This window comes from Corvus kubaryi, unplaced genomic scaffold, assembly GCF_017639235.1.
Source record: "Corvus kubaryi isolate FWS band 111438036 unplaced genomic scaffold, C.kubaryi_AGA036_p1.0 71, whole genome shotgun sequence".
NCBI classification, from domain to species: domain Eukaryota; kingdom Metazoa; phylum Chordata; class Aves; order Passeriformes; family Corvidae; genus Corvus; species Corvus kubaryi.
Genome location: NW_024582059.1, coordinates 8,940,871 through 8,959,225, shown reverse-complemented (window position 1 = coordinate 8,959,225; position 18,355 = coordinate 8,940,871). Strand labels below are relative to the sequence as shown.

The 18,355-nt window shown below is 37.3% G+C and overlaps 1 protein-coding gene across 3 annotated transcripts in view; it reads right to left on the bottom strand.

Moving 5' to 3' along the window:
- Nucleotides 1–18,091, bottom strand: part of RXFP1 (relaxin family peptide receptor 1) — a 64,822-nt gene extending 46,731 nt beyond the window's left edge. For 2 of the 3 annotated variants that reach the window (XM_042049924.1, XM_042049925.1), the window contains exon 1: nt 2,301–2,574. In XM_042049924.1, the coding sequence (XP_041905858.1) occupies nt 2,301–2,349 (49 nt within the window). In that variant the 5' untranslated portion in view covers nt 2,350–2,574. Of the gene's footprint in view, nt 1–2,300; nt 2,575–17,991 lie in introns of those variants that run through there. The other variant, XM_042049926.1, reaches the window with a different exon arrangement.
- Nucleotides 18,092–18,355: the final 264 nt, after the last annotated feature.

Below are 18,355 nucleotides of genomic sequence, written 5' to 3'. Positions count from 1 at the left end.
TACTGCTTTGTTTTCAAAGAAACACTTGGTATTCCACATGGGAAGATGGTCAGGCAGTTGCCAGTGCATAAAAAGCTTGATTGCTTGAATTAGTTTGATTATTTAGATTTTGGAGGGCAAGGTTTTCATATATAAAAAAAAGATTTAATGAAGAATCTCAAGGAAGAGAGTAAAACAAAAAAGTGGTTGAAGGTATTTTTGTACTACTTTAGCTGTTGAATAGAGAACGAAAGAGATGCAGCTTGGACGGATATGGGTAAATCAGACAAGAGTAGTGTTTGTATGATATATATTCCTTGTTTTACTTTTTAAAGAATTAGGAGGATCTGTGTCATTGTAGAAATTAAAAAAAAACAACCAACACACAAAAAAAGCCAAACATAAAAACCTCCACAACAAAATGCAGCTCAACTTGTAGCAGTCCACTAAAAAAAAACCCAAACCAAACATCCAATTTCTAAGGACAGCTATACTTACTCCAGGAATGTTTAATATCAGCTAGCCTAAAGGCTTGAGCAGAACTTAAGTCTATTGAGCAGATGAAATCAGCCGGCTTGTAGATGTGGTTACAATTCACATTGCTGGCTAAAACTCCAAAAGGCAGTGGGGCTGTGAACTGTGCACTGAGTAAGGTGAGGAGATGTGACACTAAACAGGATCTAATTTTGGTGCAAAACAGAGCTCTAACAGGTGGCAGAGACTCCAGGCATGACTGTGCTTAATCTATGAACTCACTGCTTCTCACTTTAACAAATCTAGACGAGCCATGTGGTTTTCTTAAGAGTATAATGCACTATATGTGATGAGCCAATGAACATCTAGAAAGGTAATGGCCATCATAACTAGCAGGCCTGTATTCATTCAGTGCTCATCTGCTATCCTGTTTTGCAGTATGCTTTAGTATATTTCAATAGGTTTTATAAATGCCATAGTAGAGATTTAACAGCAGAAATTATAACAACAATTTGCGTATCTTTTATGAATGTTTCTGTGTTTTAATGTTTTGGCATAGAAAGCAGTAATGTAAAAAGGCTGGATTTGTTGAAAACAATTTTATTCTGCATAACTGGAAGTGCTACCTTTAAATATTGAATTATAGCTCACAGAAAATGCAGGTGCATATGAAACCAGACCTTGCTCACAGGTTTGATATGATGTCATTATTTCTGCTTTCTGAATTCCAAATACATTAATATCACTGTTTTTTTCATGCATGCAGCTCACAATTATGTATTCCTCTAAAACATAAAAGAACTGCTTTGAGTTTTTCCACTGATTTAACTGAGCTTTGCAACTAGAAAAATAACTGTGTATGGAGCTCTATTTCCCAAACTCCTAGTGGGGGCAATACTCCTTACAAATTTTATCTTAAGAAGCATCGTATGAACACATGAACCCAAAAAGGTTTCATTTAAAAGCAGGAGAGAGAACAAGCTGTTGCAAAATACAGAAGAAGGTGACAGAATCCAGCCTTTTGCTCCTATTAGTTTAACAAAACTGTTTGTATTATAAAGAGTATCTATTTTCATCTACACAATTAATGAAACACTATTTTAGTACTGACTAAATTGTGCAACAGAAAGCAATTTATAATAATTACAGCTAAAGAAAATGATAATCATGGCGAACGTTCAACATCAGCATCAGATGTATAGATCAGCATCAGCAGCTTCACAGGGACAGATTCACCAAGGCATAAGAAGCCCTTACAAAGAGGGTACTCAAATGAAATGAAGAAAACACTACTAAAGTAAGCAGAATGTCCAGTGTAACTCCCACCACACTGAAGTGATTTGCGTCTGAAGAAAAACTGAAATTTAACTCAGTCTCCCTCTTGCATGCTATACTGCCTATCATGCTGAAAATTCCTATTACCTGAACACAATCTGCCCTTCGAGAGCTACCAATTCTAGTAGCACTTGCACAGTATCACTTCAAACTACTGAACTGAGTCTAAAATGCGGATTTCATGGCACCTGAGATGAGTCAGTTCTGTAGGTACCTTCAATAAATATTTACAGCAAGTATTTATGCAATGTTTGAACTGTTTCTCATTTTTAAATTTCAGCTCGTAACTATTAATAGTAACTCTCAAGGCATTAAGTGCAAAACCATCTGATCCTGACATGTAGCTAGTAACCTTGAGAGACTGCATTACACTCCGATTCTATTGAAAAAAAATTAACATGAAGAAATGTAAAATAACACTGAGATATCATAGTTTTTAAAAGAAATCCGCTCCTGAAGTTTATCAGCTATTTACAATGTTGAAAACAAGAAAGCAAGCCAGGGACACTTACCCTTGGTACCAATAAGCAAGAACATATAGAAGCAGCAGTTGGGTGTCATATCTGTCCTTCAGCGATTCAATGAATAAAGTCAGTGAGTGCTGTCCTTTGAATTGCACACCAGCCTGAGTGCTGCTCGTACAGTCTGCCTCTGAGAGCCTTCAGCAGTGTGTGAAGCAAGCTCCCTTCTCTCCCTGCCTTCCTCCCTACTCGCCTTTGCTCTAGGTCTCCCTCTCTCCCCCCTCTCTGGCACAGAGGCACATGAAAGTTTCCAGGATCACACTGTCTCCTCAGGCTCTGCCTTACAGAATGGGATTGCTCTGTGGCAGGCAAAGGCTGGGCTGTGTGCATGGACACAGCTCTGCCCCAGGGAAAGCTGCTGCTGCACAAAACACAGCCAGGTCCCAGGAACTGTCATCAATAGTCCAATCTTTCTTCCTTCTCTTTATTTTTCTTCCTAACATTGCAATGCTGCAAGAGGTCTGAGAAGCACAGTTTTATTTAGTCAAATCTGTTTCAAACCAAATGTTTTCTGAAGTTTAGATAAAAACTGGAGATTTTTCAACTAAGGGGAAGTGAAATTTATAAATACAGTTCCTTTGTAGCAATCCAGTGAATCACTGAAATACAGAAAAATGCACAATGTAATTTATTTCCAATATCAGCATGTCACTTCTTTTACACACTAACCACTCTTCATGATTAGTGCCAAGGAAAACAATCTGAAAGAACAAAAAGGGGTGTCTGAAAATACAATCTTTATGTGGAAAAGTTTTTTCACAGATTTTTGTCTTACTGGAATACTTTGAGACATTCCTATCTGGCCCTTGATTTTACTGTCACAGTAGACCATGGCATTGCCCATCACATAAACAGTCATACGGGTAAAATCTGTTTTATGATGTAAAGGCTAACATTTAGCAGCACAGCAAGATATGTTTCAAAGCAAGTTGGTCAGCTGAGGTGAACTCGAGAGGAGTTAAATTTTATGTGGACTCAAAGATTTTCAGACTTTCAATTTTTTTTTTAAATTAAAAAAAAACTTGTTAGAGTCAACAGCTTGTCAGGATGCCAATAGTCAGAAAGCACTGGTAAGCTGTGAGCACCTATGTCAGGTACTGAAGGAAAAGAGCTTCCCAGACTAAGGAAATATGTGCACACGTGAACATCCACAAAACGGTGAATTTAGAAAACGAGAAAAATCTCTGTCACAGTCAAAAGCTAAGTCCACATTGTTGCTATGGCAAAGTTGTCTACAAAATAGACGTTATGAACTGCCAGTCTCTTGATTTCCAATAGAAAAGAATACAAAACAGAGAGGGGTTTACAAAAAGGTTGTTGTCTATGGAAACCCCAAGAAGTGCTTTGACATCTACTACAACAGCACCAGTAACAGGCAACGTACAGGCAAAAATGGATCAAATGGATTAGACACCCATAAAATATTTCTTTTATAAGGTAAGGACTAGCTTTTGAGCATATCAAGTAAGATCACACTTGCTTCAAACAACTGTTTAAGAGTTAATCTAACTCCTATATACTCTAGGGCTAATGCCTGAGCTGAAAACCTCTTCCAAGGTGAGAAAATAGAAGAAGAAACTGAACCAAGAAAGTGAAAAATAAGTGAAATATTCTTTCAAGGAAAAGTAAAATAAAAGCTTTACCTCTTCAGTGCAGGGCGAGACAGAACTTACACTCTAAATAAATGATTTTCCTTCTTGTATAGTTTCCTCTGTGGCTTTCTGCTTCTGATCTAGTCATAACTACTTGAGATTTGTAGGAACCATACATGTGTTTGGAGTAGATCCTTTCACCTGATAATATAATAAATCAAGCAAGCTGCTTCTTCAGAAAGCAGTCTGACCCACTACAAAAGTTCAAGATATTCTACCTCAGAGTAAACAGGGAAAACCCCCAAATGTGGTACATACCACTCACACATATTTTCTGAAGCTCAGCCCCAGTGGGAGTTGTCACTTTTCCGACTTCCTCTTTTTCAAGGACCTTTAGCAAGGATACTCATTAAAGTTAATTTTGCTGCAAATAAACACTTGCTCTATGGAAAATCCACTGAGATCTACCCTCTTCTAAACTTCTTACACATTCATAATAACACATAAAGAAGCAGCAGCAGTTTCCAGCCCATTCTTTTAGTATAATTATATTTAAATCAAGCAGCTAGAGTTACAAACACATGCACTGCTGAACTGTGGAATGCAGAGCAGAAAAAGGAGGAGAGACCAGCTTTTGAAAAATAGCTTTGGCTTTCCTCACTCTAATGCATTTTTACTTCTTATTAGAAGAAACATGTCTGTGTATTAGAAGGGCAGTAAGTGTTTCCCTCCTGACTAAAATGTAACAAGTTATGGTGTGTTGGTGTTTAAGAACTCTTTTCAAGAAAACCATAGGCTTTATATGTTGATTCCTTACACAGCAAAGAAATAACTCATCAGAATTGCATTTTTTTCAAACAGCTTTGAGAAGACATTGGATTTCATTGTCATCAGTATTTGCTTTTAGCTCTACTCACAGCAATTCTACAATTGAAATTCAGTCTAAAGAATATCTAAACTGAAGGAACTTAATTGTCAGATCTGTGGGGGACAACCCCCTCCAAACATTCAACAAACATTGTGCCACCAAACCACAAACTAAAGGAATACATTAATGCTTCATTAAATCCAAATAATTTCCGTTTGCTATCAAGAAGAGTCACCTCATGTTTCTATGACAAAGTGCTCAAATCAAATTTTGAACTTAGAATTAAATAACTGCAATTATTAGACACTTTCAAATAAGTTGTTAGTGAAGTTCCATCACCTTGTATTCTTTTTTCTATTGTTCACATTAGGTGCTAGGTAGAAGGAACTTCATAGAAATAAGCAAACCATAGCTGCATGCACCACCATTGTAACTTTCATTATTAAAAATAAAGATACACTAAGCTCTAGATCTGCTACTACGGATATAAGTTAGAATTCCTTTTCAGCTTGAAGAAAAAGGTTTACTTATCCATAGGCTGCAGCTATTCTTTCAAAAGTTAACAAATATTGTACACCAAACTGTGGCTCAATGGTACAACTGATAAGCTCCAAGCAAATGCTGTACAGGTAGGACAAAAGTTGTATCTCTAAGTTTTAGCCTACACGAGGCTGACACATTCAGTCAAAGTCTACCTGTTGCCATGCTTCTCCAAGTACTGAGTAGTATGGATCTCAGATACACTTCTGCTCTTTCCTATTGCTGGAATTTTCCTTGGTTTAATTAGGAATGCTTTCAAGGATGCTTTGTGTCATGCATCAAATTGAAAACCCACAAGACAATTGCTATGCCAATGATGGTTTTATTACTAAGAGTTGCTCAAAGCAAATTTTCAGCTGAAAATGCTGACTAGATTGTCAGCTGTTTTGCTGTTCTAGTGAAACACAAAAAGTGCAGGATGAAGCATTGGAAGTAAAACTGGGCCCATGTTGCCATCTGCAGTCATGAAAGATTATGTAGTTCATATTTAGAAGTGACAGCCCAAGAAGTGACCCTCTTATTTTCTCAGCCATTTGATGACCAAACTCTAGGATTTGTATTACAGCTATGTGAATAGCTAATAAGGCTTCAGAACACACCATTTAAAATCTAAATTCTTCATTATGTACATCAATCCTACAATCCAAAAGATTTAGCTGTGCAAATGAACATAATTGGCTTAACTATATTTAATTTACACTGCTTTCAAAGCTCTGTCAGTGTACTTTGCAGACAGTACAACTGAGAATAAGACACTCGTATCTTACAGGCCAACTCTTACCTTTAGAGGATATATTCCTCATTTAAAACCTACATCCAGGTTCCCTGAGTTCAGAGCAAAGCAAACTAAAGGACCTCTTAAGAGAAGCACAGGAATGTCTAAAGCACAGAAAGATAGAAAAGACCTCATTTACAGGAGCTCTTTCCAAACGTTAAACTGTACTACAGTACCTTTATCTATCTCTCTATCTCATATACTTGTGCCTCAAGCAGTACTGTGAAATTGGACTATTTTTTGATAAAGATTACTTTTCCCATTTCACAATTACAGAGATTTAATAGGATCTACCTCCCAAAACCTGAAGAGCCTGGGACACCTGACCTAATGGGCCAGGCTAACTGAGGAGGCACCTGTGCTGTAGGACCTCCTGACTTCTCACTTCCTTCTCCAGTCCCTTTTCATCAGCACAGCTGCAACTGAACTGGGATTACTGGCACTTGCATTTGGAGAAAGGGGAGAGCCATTCCTCTGTTGGAAAAACTACCTGAGCTAGATGTTCTCACCTGGAGGGTTTTACTACAGAAACACAGCAGAAACTTTTTTTTTACTGCAAATGTGTATCCACCAAGAGTCTCAAAACAGATCAGTTCTGCCAAGTTATTTTAAGCTAAAGATATTTTACAAAATTTGGCTCTAGTGACAGCTCCCAGCTGCAGAGTGATCATAACTCCCCTGCTAGGTCTCAGGCTGCAGCTTATGGAGGGGAGCACGGACAAAGAATTTCACTTTTCCACAAGAAAAGAGCAGACAGAAGAAGAGGGATTAGTGGATGACTATTTTTCCCTTACATGTCTTTTCTTTATAGATGGGACAGTAGATTAGCTGATGACAATGGTGTACAAGCAGCAGTAATTTAGCTCTGAGCTCACTGAAACGCTTTCCTCTCGTCTGCAAAAGTACCCTCTGCCAGTGGGTGCTTTGGTGACCCTGTCCAGCTGTCCTGCTACAGCTGGTGTGAAGGAAGGCCACAGTCAGAGCAAACTTGCTCATTGCTTCCCTCATTTTCCCCAGTTTTCTACAGCTGTTTGTTCCAGCTGGGTGTTTTGACTAAATCAAACAAAACCCCACTGGTGTGCCTGACTCAAAGCTGCCGCTGGAATGCAGAAAGGACATTTTTTTTAAAAACAACCGAACATACAAGCCTTGCTAATGGTATCTCTTCCTAACCAGCCATTTCCAGTCTTTTGACTGATGAAAGATTGTAACAGCATTTTTATGACTGGGTATTATTACAGGTATGATGTTAATGGCTTTGGTAGGTTATACCATTTGGGAATTATAGTTCTACATGCAGAAATATAGAACTATATGCACTTCCTATAACTATGCAGTTATAGGAACTGCATATGACACCCTGCTTTTTCAATATGACTCTTTCCTAGGTACCTCTGTCTTTCCTATTTGAGGCAGTGCAATTTTTGTTTTACAGCACCTAAGATTCTAGAAGAAAAAGCAGACCCTAGTATGAATAGCTGAATATCAAAAGTGCAAAGTTCATAAAATGTTCACTAGGAATTTATTTACATATTTGAACATGAGACGGTACCAAACATATAAACATTGACAATTAAATCATACTTTGATAGAAGGTACTCTAAAAAGATATAGTTTATAAAGCTTTGAGAATGCAAGGTGTCTAAGTAACTCAGCTATGAAACCTTTGTGTTAGACAATTATCAAAGTCAACTTTAAAGTCAGAGAGAAGTTCATGTGTGGTAGCAGAATGGCAATACATCTGGGCTGTCTACCACCTGGATTAAGAAATTACCCTCAGTGGACACCAAGAGACTTCCGAACTGTTTACAGTTTGCTTACTCATCAATGCCTTTACATGTGAACCCACAATGCTCCCTTCAAGGGAAAAGCTGAACTGAGGAAATATTTAACCCAAAATCAAGAAAAGGAACAGCTAATTAGACATGTAGGATAAACATATGTTAAAGTGAACAAAAAAAATCCCCCCCAAAGCAATAAATTGCCCAAAACTCCTAAGAAGTGAGGAGGAAGAGGATGAGAGTTACAGCATAAGGAAGCAGGGCTTATTAAAGGGCAAATATGTAATATAAGAAGACACTATCAAAAGTGGGAACCACTGAAATGAAGAATGCATTTCAGACATTATGTGTAGGACTATCCAAACCCAGAGTTTGCCACTGCACTGTTGTGAAGAAAGTAAATTCTCTAGAATGAACCCAGAATTTATGAAGTAGGTATGGTTTCCAATCCAGTGCCTTTATGTAATGCCTTAATTTAGAAGTCTAATTTTGTATTTCTGAAACAGCCTACAAAAAACAGAACAGAGAGAGCAGAAGAGAGCTGTGAAATTCAGAAATCCCAAGGTCACTGCTATATAATTACAAGTGATCAGTGTTATAACATTCTCCTAATGCTGGTAAATATTCAGGAGCTAAATTCACTGGGGCATTAAGTTCATTGTTTGGGGTACTATTTAGATTGTTTTACACAGATACACATTGGATCAAACAGCTACTAAGTATAACATTTATCTGTATCTAATACTGCAGCTTTTGAGAAGTATAAAATGAAAATTGCTTGACAGAACTAGCAAAGACGTTAGGTTTGGGGACAGCTGATAGCCTGTTGTGAAGGAGCTTATATTAGCAGAGGTTTTTTTATTTAGGTGAGCTTTTCTTCCTTTCCTTCAACTAAACTGCGCATGAAAAAAAAAAATCCATATTTCTAAGAGCAGCTTGAACCAAAATGAGAAATTGATTTCAATATTAAGCATACAGTTCTAAAGCCCTGGGAGTAATACAAATGGAGAAAACCTTTCCAAAGTAGCCATGCAGAATGTATGGCTAAACCATAGGAAGCTATGACCTCCAGGGATTTTTTTCTTACTCTGTTTTCCGATTTTGTTTTGAAACACAGCTGAAATTTACAGGTTTGCAAGACTAAGCAACAGTTTTACATTTCAAGTAACAATATTTGGTGTTTTCCCCAAGTGTCTGGCTGACTAACACTATAAAAGTAATTTTTCCCCTTGATAGTATTTATTTCCAATTACCTTAAATTTTCTAATATAATTGAGAATATAAAGTATAATCTTAATGAAGAGTAAGAAAATGTCAAAGAATGGATTTAGCCTGGTTTTGTATTTTATTCCAGGATGATGTCTATGTTAATTTTAGGAAATATTTCTGTGATAGGGATAATACAACAAAAATTCTAGACAAGTGCTTGAGCAGCTAGAATTGTAGTGGCATACAGTGTTTTGTGCTCTCTTTCTGGCTGAGTCTGGGACTATTTTTTGTTCAGGAGTGTAGCTTCATTAAAAGAAACAGCTCTGTTACCCTTGATCCCTTGTGTACTCTTCACAAACATGAAAGCATTGAATGAAATTTTTCTCACCTGGCTCAAAAGCCTTAAACGTCGGGCTCTGACATGAAAGGAGGCAACACAACCAGTGCTGCTTGGTGCTGACATATGCTCATATTAAAGGAAACAGCAGGGGCCATCATTGTGTTCTGTATGGAGTCTGACTCCATTTTGTCCTACAGGTGTGCTCTGAAATTAAGTCTTCAGAGGGCCCAGGCAGATGAATACCTAGTTTCTACATTTTGCTGAAGTAAAGTGAAATAAAAGTTGCAGATAATGAACTGTGTCTCCAGTGGCCTGAAAGCAGCAATTTAGCAATGAATTTTACTCCTATAGATGCTCTGGGATTTCAAAAAGCTGGTACAGTTTTTAGCTTCAGCCTTTATTGCTTGCTTAAAAGATGTGGTGCACATATAAAGGTTTTGATCTCACACAATTCAATGCTTGTGTTTTGATTATCTACATTTCTAGCCGTCAGCTTTAATCGTCAGATCTCTGAGGAAAAACAGATTATTAGTTATTATTCCTTTTCTGATTTTGTAATTGCCCAGAATGTTAAAACAAATAAATAGGAACTGATGGGTAGAATTCTAAGAAGAAACAATCGTTGTATTTCTCATGCTTTATCCAGGCATCATTTAGATGTCTAGTAGTATTGTCTTCCTCTAGGTCTCTATTTCTCTATGAATAGATAAAGCCTTTGAATTTTCTGTTATAAAAGATGAATTAATAACTTGTGCTGAAGTAGCTTTAGCTTAAATAGTTGCATTCCAATAATAGAGAGTATAATCCAAAACCCCAAAGCAGAAGGCATTCTACATGCAGACCATCCACAGTGAGCACAGCTAGAGGTACTCTGGTGTCCTTCCAGAACAAGCTGGGAAATTTGTACCTTTTTAAAGAAGTATTTGTAACCTGCAATCTAAACCCATGGTGGGATCCATGCAAACATCATCACCTGGTTTTGAAATCAGACAGCCAGATTTTAATACTGCTGCAACCAACAATAGTTACACTTTGAGCTATCTGCTCTTTCTCTTTCTGTAGAGTCCCTTCGACAAGTGTTGCAGATCAAATCCTTCTTAGGACATCTTATCATCAAGCAAGATATGTCTGAGTAATTTTTACTAAAAATAAGCAAGTCACAAGATTTTTCTCAGAGGTTTTCTTCGTGGCCCGATCATGGAAAGTCATGGAAAACCAAGGTGAGGCAGGCAATTCTCCAAAAATTTCTGATTTTTTTTTTATTTGCTTTAAATGAATTTGATGTTTCTTTTGGCATAAGATTCCCATTTTGGTCATGTGGTTTTAGCTGTGTGTATTACCACACGCACTTTAAAAATGTCGCATCTTGGCTGCAATGGTGCACAAATTTTTCCTTTGGGGAGAATTCTCCTCTCCTGTTTATTTCCTCCTGAGATGAAATAAAAAATATCACAAAGTCCTTTGAAAAGCTGCCACCTCGAGGCAGTCATTATTCCCTGCATGCTTATTGCATGTACATGATTTTTATTTCTTCTTTATAGCATGTGGTTTAACAAACCCCAAAACGGTCTGAAACTTTTGACATGTTTGGACAAAATACAGCTGCAGGAAAGCTTTGGCTCAAAAAGCTGGTGCAGTATAAAAAAACCCAAAAATAGCAGGCTTCAAAAAGAAGACTTCATAAATCAGAGGTTTCATAGGTGAAGTCTTCTGGGATACTGATCTAAAAAAACCCTGAGGAAATCTGGCAGCTCCTTAGCGGTGCAGTATTTAGAATAAAAGTGTAAACAGAACTATTCTGGGGGGAAGAAAGGCAGAGTAATGAAGAAAACAGATAGGTTTAACCAGTAGTTTTTAATTCCTAGTGCAGGAAAGAACCATACTGCAAATTCGAATTAAACCAGATCATTGAAGATGATCTATACCTATAAAGGTATAGATCAGGCATGCTGGCCAAAATCAAATAACCAAAGGACAAAACCAAGATGCAGCTAGAAAGGGACATCAAGAGGAACAACAAATTGTTGGGCACATAACTTAAAAGGAAGGATAGAATTGGGCCTGTGCTTACCTTTACATATCTTGTGAAGGCTCTTTCCTGGAATTGCATTTAAGAGTTTTTAATACTCTTTATCTGGATGTTTTCACTCAAAAGTTCAAGGTGATCATCTGGCCAACATAAGAGCAACAAATAGAGGCAAGTAGGTAAAGAACATTTTGGGGTACATGTAAACAAGTTTAACATCTTTCTACTGCTTTGGCCCCAGGGTGCCTTGAACAGATATCTGGCTAAGCCAATTACAGAGTTTAATGATTGTCTTTGCACACAGTCAGGTTCATGAACACTTGACCTACTTTCCTAACAGTTTCTATAAGTTTAAATTAGTGAAAAGGGAAGTTATAAACCAGGAAAAAATGCTGAGAACATGCTAAAATATAATATAAAATCTTTAGTGAGTTACTTGCTCTACTTTCTCAAAATAGAGTTCAAAAGGTAACTTGATTATAGTTCATAAGCACTTTCCTGCAGTTACTTCTGCTGAGTTCTAATGGGATATTTAATATAGCAGAGAAAGATGTAATATGAAACAGCAGCGAAGAGCTGAAAGCCAGATAAGCACAAACAAGAAATAATGCATGACTTCCTAATAGTGGGGGTAGTTAGTCAGTAGAATAAATGACCACAGGAAACACTATATAAACTATGCTTTACACATATATAGTTTGGGCTCATTTGGGGAAAACTTCTGCAGAAATATGTGTGCTATATTCCCTCTTCCCTACAGCTATTGCTTTCAGACTTAAAACTTGTAAAATGCTTCTCATTTATCCACATGGCCACAAATGACATAAGTACACTTTCCATTTGGAACCATGATGGCACACAGAAGCCCTAGGTTACATTTCAGAACAGAGAATATGTATTTATTACTTATTGCCTGATCATAATTTGAGTACCTTACAGCTAAGACATGCATACTTTATTTGGATTATAATGAGTTTATAAAAGCCAGAAATGTCATTTGTCATGTAAACATACACAGTTTGTGGCATGACAAACACTGTAATGTAGAATCGTGTTCATCCACAGATGCTGTGTAGATGACACTGAGAGTTTGGGAAAACTCTGCTCCTTTATTTTAAAGATTGAAAACATCATAATACTCCCCCAAAACCATAATATTTTTTCAGTGTGAAATTTTAAAGTCCTTTTCATAAAAGTCCCACTCAGTACATGAAACTGCAAGCTAAAGTTTAGCACAGCCCACATAGCAACTTAGTGGGTATTGCTACTCAATAGTTCAAAAGTTGTCAATTAAAAGTGTGAACAAGAGATGAAGAAAAGATAGGGGCATCTTCAGGTGTGAATGTGTAATATATTTAGAACCAGCAGGCAAGGCTGGTGTAAAAATAGAACAAACAAGTTTAATCAAGTCACAATAGAGCTATTGAAAGTTTGCTTAGAAGCAGAATTTGCCACAATAAGAGCTCTGATAATGCCTATTAACCAGACCACTGAGGCAGCAAGAAGTCTTTTTTCCCTTGTATATACCTCAAAGACTTAAATATAAAGGTTGTGCTATGACAGCACGATGAAGGGGTTACTGAGCACTAGCAGAGGCAAAGCTTGTGATTTCATGGGAGTGGCTCCTTCCCTTGGAAACAGTCAACAAACCCTGTTTGTTTCAGCAAAGCTGAGGTGTATTGCAGCTTTTCCTAAGATGAACCAGTGGCAATGGTCAGATCAGTCAGGTTTTGTTTTTCCTCTTCATTCAAAGTTTTGAGAATGAAGCCAAAGGAAGTCCAAGTCAAGCAGTACTTATTTCATTAGCTTTATGTTTGGGGGTTTTTTTTCTCCCCACTTTCACAGGTGCTCTTTGCAAAATATTAAATTCCTTCATAAGTTGGCAAGGCAATTTTTACTTGAATGCTGCACTAACAATTGTCAGCAGGTTTGAAAAACCTTTATGCAAACAGAAGAACTAATTTACTTGTATTTGGTGCTGTACAAATACCTTTATAAATGCTTAACTACCTACAAGGGATATTGCAGACTTCCATTCTAGTTGTGGTGCACTACTCTTATCCCTGTTTAAAACCATTAGTATTTCCTTGGGACACAGATCAAGAACTACATATAGAAGAAACATTAATGTTTTTCTGTCAACCTCCACATTTTAATTTTGTTGAAACTCCACTTTTGTGTATAGTTAAAAAAATCAAGGAAATGTTGGAGTTTTAGATGTGCTTTTCATAAATCCATATATTGGTAAATGGAAAATTTGAATACAATTGCTAGTAGCAACCTCTCTTTCCATTTATTTGAAGGCTACAGTTTTGTCAAAACACTGTGTTACTCTAATAAGCAGTTTCAAATGATCAATGCAAGCCAATTAAATGTGCCTCTACATTTCTAGACAACAAGCAGAGAGTTACATTTAAATTGAAATTTTATTCAGCAAGGACATTAGCCCCTCTTCCACGTGGCCTATAAAATTAACTGGGTACAATATGCCCCATGCAGATTGGCAGTTCCCTCTCTGTAGGGGCACAAAAAAATACAATCAGCAGGTACTTTGAAAGCTCCAAAATGTGTTAGTACAATGTACTTTACCATATTTCAAGATTGGCAAAATTGCACGTGACATAGGAGCTGATCACTCAAAATCTCCCCATGTGGTGTGGCCAGTGATTATGTGCAGCATATCCCATTTCCTTTGCCACCCTGAGACTCACTTATGATTAGAACAAGGACACTGAGGAAGATGCAGCATGCCACAGGTACAGGGAAAACCTTTGCCACTACTCACACGCTGTTTCCTCAGGCTCCTGCTGCTGTCCAGTGGTTTTCACAAGAGTACGTGGACTTTCCATGGCATCTGCACGAAGCTGCTCCCAAATGCATTTGTTTGTCCTGTTAGAAGGGGTGTGGAGTAAGCTGATGTGTGCCACCTCAAACAGACCCAGGCCTTCCCCTCACAGCAGGGGTGTAAATACAAGTGCAGCAGTGCAGCAGACCTGGGCATGATTCTGAGGCTGCTAATCCTCATGTGGTTTCCTAATGGGGTTTATGTTGTGGGCCACAGATGGTGAGCAACTACTCCTAATTTGTGAGATGATGGGGCAGCCATTAGCCATTGCCCTGATAAAGAAATGCCAGTTTATACATGGAGTTGAAGTAGAAATCCCTACTTTCAGCATTGCTTCATATATTTAATGTCAGCATCCTTGCTCTCTATTCAGTTGGTAAATTCCCCAAACAACAGTCATAAAAACCTGGGCTGCTCTCACACGACACTTCTAAAGAGATTTCAGGCTTTGTCACAAAAACTCTGTTGAACAGCAATGCCTATGAAGCTCATATGTGAGCCTCCCATAGCTTCTTGACTAAGGCCACCAAGGGATGCTCAGTTGCTCTGTAATGATTCAGAGAACAATACCTAGAGTGGCTCATTTCACTAGTGCAGAGACAACAGGTGAAACCGAGTCACATAATCCTTACTGGCCTCTAAATCAATTTTTTTTTTCTTGAGAGTTAAGAGGTTGGATCAATTTAGATGTTTCATCCAGGCAATTTGATTAGACAACAAATATAGCTGAGCTAAAAAATGTGGGTATCAGGCTTCCTAGTGTCCCTGATTACTCATGTATAGAAACTATGAGAAGACTATTTCTTTGTACTGCCTTGTATCACCAGCTCCTTCTCTCTCAAAAAACCCCAACCCAACCAACCAAAAAAAAAAAAAAACCCAAAAACCCCAACAAACCCCACAAAAACCCCAAAAAATCCCCCCAAAACCACCCCCCCCTCCAAAAAATCAACCAAACAAAAAAAAGCCAAGCAAAGCAAATTAATGAAATAGAAAAAGCTAATTCATATATTCGAGCTTTAGGCACCTAATCCAGATGTCTGTAATAAGAACTTAATGTTCCTGTGTTTCCAGTAAAATTTACGAGGATTATTCTAAATTTCTTCATTCTATTGGAAAGCAGTACTGACTATAGGGAGCTGTGATAGGATACTTGCAGTTAGCTTCTGTATATGCACTCCCAGAAGTTCTGAACCGCCATTATAAAATGCTGGAGACTGCTGAAGACTGATGTTTACATTTTTACTCACAGTCACCAAATATTCTTGATAAGATCATATTTTAAGTCTGCCAGACTGCTTTCAGTTTGGCTCAAATTAATCTGTTTGGTGAAAACAACCATTTCAGCATTCCTGTGATGTTTCTTCTTTTTTGTGTCTCTCCACTTATGGCCTCTTTTATTACATGCCACATGTATTCTCCCAAAGAAAGAACTGCAGTTTAGAAAGTATTTCAGTCTCCTTGTGTTGGAAATTATACACAGGTAGCCCAGAGCTACCTTTAATCAAGTATATTGCTTAAAAAAAGATCAACTGAGTTAACATTGGAGTTATTTTCTAAGTGTATGTTGAGTAGTATAACTTATTCACGTTTAGGTTTTAAAATATTTGGAAGCACATGATTATTTTAACAGCAAGTAATAGAAGAATATAAGCATAACAATGCATTAGTTTATATTTTCTTTTAAACACTGATTGGTTTCTGGGGGCATATAACTTCACCTGCTTCCAACTGAATCATTTTCTAATTGCACTTGCGTGTTTTCATCTCCACAGTGAGAAGTCTGAAGTAAGTACATTTTAAAAAAAAGCATGATAAAGAATATTCAAGTTTATACAGTTCACTTAAGTACTACACTTTGATAACAGCAGCATGGAATTTTTATTTAATGTTGTTCCCCAGAATTGCTTGTATTTCAAATATCTGATTCTTCTTCAGACTCAGTAGCAGTTAAGAGTGAGAGAAGCACATGCTTGTTTACCCTGCTATCCACAGCTATACATGATATATGGCATTGTATGCAATTATACTTCTTCCATTTTCCCACTTTTTCCATTGCATTCCTAGCTGTTAGCCATGGTAGCTACATTACAAATAAAACATGTTGGATAAAATAGCAGATATGCAATATAACTCATGGAGGAAAAATGCTATCCTCAGAGTATATCAACATCAAGATACCACTTGCCAGTGCATTCATTAAGCTGTTGTAGTTACACTAGTCCTAGGGAATGTCAAGATAAATTTTTAAAGAGTGATCACATTGTGTTCTTATTTATTTCTTGCACAGGTTTATGTACACAGACTTATTGGAATGTTCATGGCTGATTACACACACAGACTAATGGTGAAACTTCTTTTCTTTTTGCTGGGGGGATGAGGGGTGCACAGCAAACCCACAAGGCAAAACAAAAAGAGACAGGGAAAGCTGCCCATTGGCTATCTGGGGAGAGAAGCAGCAGAGCCTCCCTGGCAATGTCCCCATGGGGTGGCCTCTGCAGTTGTGACACATGTCACCACACTGTACTTTTCACACAGTAACTGCACAGTCTCTGCCAAGACCCATTCAAGGCAGGTGCAGGTGTTTCAGGCTAGTTTGTTGTTCAGTTTCTTGTTGGGTCCCTCTGTAGAAATTAAGAGTAGGAAATAGTAGGGAAAAAAAAAGGAGTGACTCTCACTGGTGGCAATTGCTTCCCTAAGGACCCAACATAGAAATTATTTTTTTCTTGAAATTATATTGGGATCTGCAGGTGAAAAATATCATGAGCTGCTCTGACTTAGCTGAAGAAATTTTTGAGTTAAACAGTTAAACAGTTTCAGTGAGTTCCCTGGAGACCTGATTTATTTTAAAAGTTTTTCTTTCTTTTGTAGAACACACAATTTCAGTACAAGGGATCGATGAATGAAGATCACATCTTGTGCAATACTTTTCCTGAGGGGGAAAGTTATACAATTATGACTTTGATCCTACAATCAGATTTGGCAGCATGAAATTCTGGCTAGCACACAGACAGGCAACAATAAAAAACTGTAGAACTGGAAATAGATTTGTTTTGGACTCTTCTTTAAACAGCACAGCACTCTCCTGCATGGACATTTTCATCAGCCAATTCATCCTAAGACTGAAGAAAAACCATCAAGAAAAGTCACTCTGTCATCTGTCTTTTCAGTATGGTGGACAGTCAGCACTGGTGGAGATGGACCATCAGTGTTTATTGATCATTCTTCCAGATTTAATAGACCAAGATTTAAATAGTTAAATATATTTTAGTTCTGGCAGAGGTGTGAGATACTTTGATTTTGTTTTGCTTCCTTTCTAGAATATACCAATTCCAATATTAAAAGCAGTTAATGAAATTTCCTTTTGTTTAATATTCTTTTAAAATGTGACATAATGTAAATTATCCTAAGGAAGCAAAAAAAGACTCCTTGGTATAGGAATTTCAGATATCAGTTTTGTGAACTCAGGGAACATTGATTTTTACTGCATTATTTCAACAGTAAGATAGCAAGTGTGTTGCCATGATGTACAAGACTAACTGAAAATAGGGCCCACACCACTCTAATTTTATTACCATCTCAAGAAAGATATGGTGCTCTTATTTTTTTTCCTTTTATTTTTACTTATATCTGGCTTTTCCACAGAATCTTCTTTTCTTACCTTTGCAAATTCTATAGATTTTCTTAGTGATCAAAATCAACTCACCATGACTCAATCTTGATGTCTTTGATTCAAATCCTTTACTGCGATCCAGCTGCTGGGTTTAGTGGTAGTAGCTTCAATTGTACCCCATGACTACTCTGTTCACCCTAATGAAAGTGAGAGGGGAAAAAAAGAAAGCATTTTAAGATTTCAGCATTTAAAGGATTTCAGCATTTAAAGGATTTCAGCATTTGTCTGCTGAAAATCTTCCTGTACTCATGCTGTTTTTAATAGGGAATGACAAAATATTTAGTTGTTTCATAAATGCAGAATACCATGTGTCTCAGCCTGTTACTACAACAAAACTGCTGACAATATGGTTTATGAAAAACTTTACTGAATTACTAACAGTAAAAAGATTCATCAT